Raw genomic sequence first — 4,541 nt, 5'->3', positions numbered from 1 at the left:
AATTAAAACAAGGAAGTGAGTTCTTTCTTGCGTACAATAATGAGGTCCATTCGCTGATTCTTTAATATAATTCTAACTTCACTAGAGACTATGTCAGAGCTTAATGCGCGATAGGTTCTACACAAAATGGGTAACGTGTCATCAATTATCGAAGAAATTTTGGATTAGCAGCTAATAATTTTTGTTAAACACGATTTCCATAATTTTCTTGCCATACATTTTAGATTCTTACAATTGGTGCAGAGTACCATTCAGTATCCGAGTTTAATAGAAGTCCTGGGGTCTACTTTCATGCTATGCCTCGTAGGATATTACGTGATCATGGTGCGCGGAAATATGTAACGATCAGTTTCAAGGAAAATACAAATTTTGATAAACGTGATGTGACAAAGTACTCCGCGTTGTGTTGTTGCGTTTTATAAAAAAATTTATAAGGTTGTTGTATTTACAGGAATGGGAAAATCATAATATTTTTCGACTATGCGCATTTTTTATTGCGCTAATAATGTTCGGTTTCAACGTATTTATATATTGCTACATGGGCGATCAAGTCATCGATCAGGTATGTTGCTCGGTATTCACCGTCGGAGACGCACAATAACCGTAATAAAGCGGAATATTAGCGGAATGTTATTTTTTTTTCGTTCGCATTGCTGACGCTTGTAATTAATTAATAAAAATTAGGGAGACAAAGTCGCATTAACAGCATGTACTTTGGAATGGCATCATCTTCCGGATACGAAAGCGCGATCATTGATTTTACTCATAGCCATTTCTATAACTCCATTAAAACTTAAAGCAGGAAATTTCATTGATCTATCTCTCAGAACATTCGGCAGTGTAAGTAACATAAATACTTTTTTAAATTATCTACTAGTAAAACTAGTAACAAAAAAGTTCTTACGGAAAGGAAGAACAATTAATAACTACGTATGCATTTATTTTAGATTGTTAGGATGTCTCTTACATATTTAAATCTTCTTCGATCGGTTGAGTAAATTTTTGGATTTAATCGTAATGTAAAAATAAACTAGAATGTCTGTGTGCACATTCCCTGTTGACTCTTAAACTCTTTGATCTGAACCAAATTTTGCATAGTTAATCTCTAGATTCCTGCGGAAAATGTAGGCTACCATAAAACTTGTAAACACCCTACTCCCCTCATCGATAATTGCATCTCTTTGATTTTTTGTAATAATCATATTGTGTTGTTTAAGGGTTTAAACCAATCGTAATTATGTAGAAAAAATACAGTAGGAGAATAAAAGTCTGTATTTATAAATCAGAAGTAATAATATAGAAAGAATATTTTTCTTCTTTAAATAACTCCGTTCCAAATAAAAAATTGAATACATTTGCATGTATACAAACTTCATTGTATAACTTTTAATTTACTAATTTATTTTTTATTCATAAAATAAATGTATATAAGGAATAAAAGTATCCAAATTAAAATATATTACGGGATTTATTTGAAAATTGTAATCAAGTAAGTAATAATAATAAGTAAAACACAACCGTTTCATATATAATTCTTTGAAATTCGGTCAATTATTTCCTGAAAAATTAGAAAAACCGGTTTCCAGAAAATCGATAACAAAAAACTATACTTTTTATGGCACTCCCCGGAAAATTTTATCTTTACTTCATATACTTTTGGTAAAAATTCGGTCCGCTAACGAATGAGTAGTTCGCGGTCAGACAGAATACATACATACAGACGTCAGGTACTTATAATAATAGATAAGGGAGAGTGGGGCAAAGTGGGCATGTGGGGGCAAAGTGAACACTTGCAATAAATTTTTATGTATTTATTATAAAGTTGTAATAATTGCATTTAGAACTTCTATTAGAATGTATAAAATAATAAAAATTAAAATTACTTTGTTTTAAGTGCTAATTTTTTAAATTTATTGCAAGTGTCCACTTTGTCCACTCTCTCCTACAAACTTTGTTGTATAATTTCTGATTTACTTTTTATTCATCTAATGAACGCACATATACAAAATAAGAAAAATATCCAGATATAAATATATTTCAAGATTTATTTAATAGATGTAAGAGTAAGTAAATAATAATAATAAGTGAAACACGACTGTATGATATACGATCAATCAACCAAGATCCAAGCTACCAAGATTTAATCTAAGACCGTAAATGGTTTCTTCTATAATTAGGTAAGTAAATATTTATTAGATAATTATAAAACATAAAAACTTTTTATTTTAATAACTTGGAGAATTGTTTGCATTTTCCATGTAGTTTATGATTATTTAATCCAACGCACGCTTAAACTTATATAATTCTTAAATTTAATAAAATTACGTCACAAGTAACTGAAAAAAAAAACTACTCTTTATTATAATATAAAATATTATACATAAAACATATTTGAAATTCCTAAAATATCCGAAGCACATGATTTGAACTATAATCGATTGAATGTCCGTTGGAATCAGAACGTGAAATATACACATTTTTCCTTAATATCACACCGAATAATTGCGGTATGATGTGTTTCAAAAATCATGATAAAGTAATAAGAAAATAACTGCGAGATATTTTATGCTTGTTTTCTAGGTCGTGAAACTGACTGAACGTTTCTGTTTTATGTCTGTCTTCATCTTGAAGCTACGACTACGAACTCATCACACAATGGTAACAAAATTTAGTATAACGTATTAAATGTATTTTTGATTTTGATACATTCCTTTGACATAAAAAAGTGTGTAAAATACGTTACTTAGTACGGTTTAACTATACATATATTTGATATATTAAAATTTCAAAGCAGTTTAATCATTAATTAAGTTATGCAGTTACTATTTTATCTCTCTCTATATATAATCCGTATTTTTATTTTATTGCAAGATAAACAAAAGCATCTAGTTGATATTAAATCGATATTAAAATACAACCAAGCATGTAATTTCATATCTATCAATCACGTATATACGAAAACATTGCTGCTTTAACTTCTGCGTGCGAATGCAATACGCGCAATACGCGAATATGCGCAATACGAGCAGATTGAAATATCGTATGATGTACCAGAACACATGAATTGTCAGTCAATGTTTGTTTTTTGTAACTAGCTAAACTAATTTCATCGGTAACATTACAATATGCTTGAAAGACATAAACATGTATAGAGAAATTAGATGTGATAGGCATAATATGACGTAGACTTAGCTTCAATATATTCTTTATTGAATATATTATTAATTGCATAATTTTTCTTGTCCTAACAAAAGTATCAAACAGCACTTCAGTATTATATGATATAAATGAGCTGTGCAATAAATATTTTTCTATTCTGCTTCGAAATCATTATCGCACTTGGAAGCCTATATCTTGCACGCGGTACTGAAAACTCCAAAGCATTAGCTTGGTACGCGATCAAATATTATTCTATACGAAGCACCGTAACTCGATCTTATTGTCTAAATGCACTGTACATTTTAACCAAAGATATATTCACAATAACCAACAAACAATATTGTTAGAAATAGTCGCGTAATAAGTACGGTTACTTTCCTACGAAGTCTTACGAAGTCCTTACGAAGTCAACAACTGCGTTCTGCTTATACTGTTATTATAAATTTCCTTTACGAAACGTCAACTCTTTCCTAGCTTCCAGGAAAAAAACTTTTTGTTCCTTTCCATGAGGAAAAAATCATAAATAGATCTGCACGCAATCTCCTGAAAAGTTTCTCCATACATACATTAGCCATCTGCTTGACGTGGCTTTTCATTCCCCTCGAAACGCAGGCGCACGTGAATTATGAATTACGTTTGTACCCAACCAAGGATACTGTACTCTGTTGCGGTCAGTGACGATCAGACACGTATCGCATCAATATCGGGTATTACAGAAGTGCTTTCGTACTATATGACATCGTGATATTATAAAGTGGATAGTCTTCGTATAAAAAATTGTAAAATATTTACCTTTCAAGATGATTGCTAACAAGTATTACGAATGCGACATAAAAAACGCTTTCGCGATGAGTCGCTTCTTCTTTCGCATGTTAGGCATATGGCCATTTGCGCGCACAAATTTCCTTCATCTGGAACTGATAGAGACAATTACGGTGGCTTTTGTGTGTATTGCTTTTATCATGTGCGAGATGATCCCGACTTTTCTTTATATGTTCGTCATACTGACCGACGTTCGGTTGAGGCTGAAAGTCATGAGTTGCTTGCTATACTCGATAATAGGCCTAATCAAATACAGTTACGTGCTGCTTCACAAGAATCAAGTACGAAACTGTCTAATTCTGATTGATGAAGACTGGCGAGACGTCGTCAATCCAAGCGATCGCATCTCGATGATCGACAAAGTCAGAACTGGAAAACGTCTGATTGTGACGTGCGCGCTATTTGCATATCTGACAGGTCTGGCTGTCCGAACGATTATGCCGTTGGCAATCGGAAAGATCGTTACTGCTCAAAATATCACAATCAGAATATTGCCATGCCCGGCCGATCCCATTATATTTGACGTGCAGCGTAGTCCCACTTACGAAATCATGTTTTTC

At 32.1% G+C, this 4,541-nt stretch overlaps 1 protein-coding gene across 1 annotated transcript; it reads left to right on the top strand.

The window, feature by feature from the left end:
* The first annotated feature begins 208 nt into the window (after nt 1-208).
* On the top strand, nt 209-998 carry LOC112455878 (putative odorant receptor 92a). Its single transcript, XM_025018077.1, has 4 exons — nt 209-324; nt 452-562; nt 685-840; nt 948-998. Exons 1-4 carry the CDS (start codon nt 292-294, stop codon nt 996-998), a joined length of 351 nt encoding a protein of 116 aa, XP_024873845.1. The 5' UTR covers nt 209-291.
* Nucleotides 999-4,541: the final 3,543 nt, after the last annotated feature.

The sequence above is a fragment of the Temnothorax curvispinosus genome, unplaced genomic scaffold (genome assembly GCF_003070985.1).
Source record: "Temnothorax curvispinosus isolate PA1 unplaced genomic scaffold, ASM307098v1 QBEX01006442.1, whole genome shotgun sequence".
Taxonomy (NCBI): domain Eukaryota; kingdom Metazoa; phylum Arthropoda; class Insecta; order Hymenoptera; family Formicidae; genus Temnothorax; species Temnothorax curvispinosus.
This window is presented reverse-complemented; position numbering and strand designations above follow the sequence as displayed.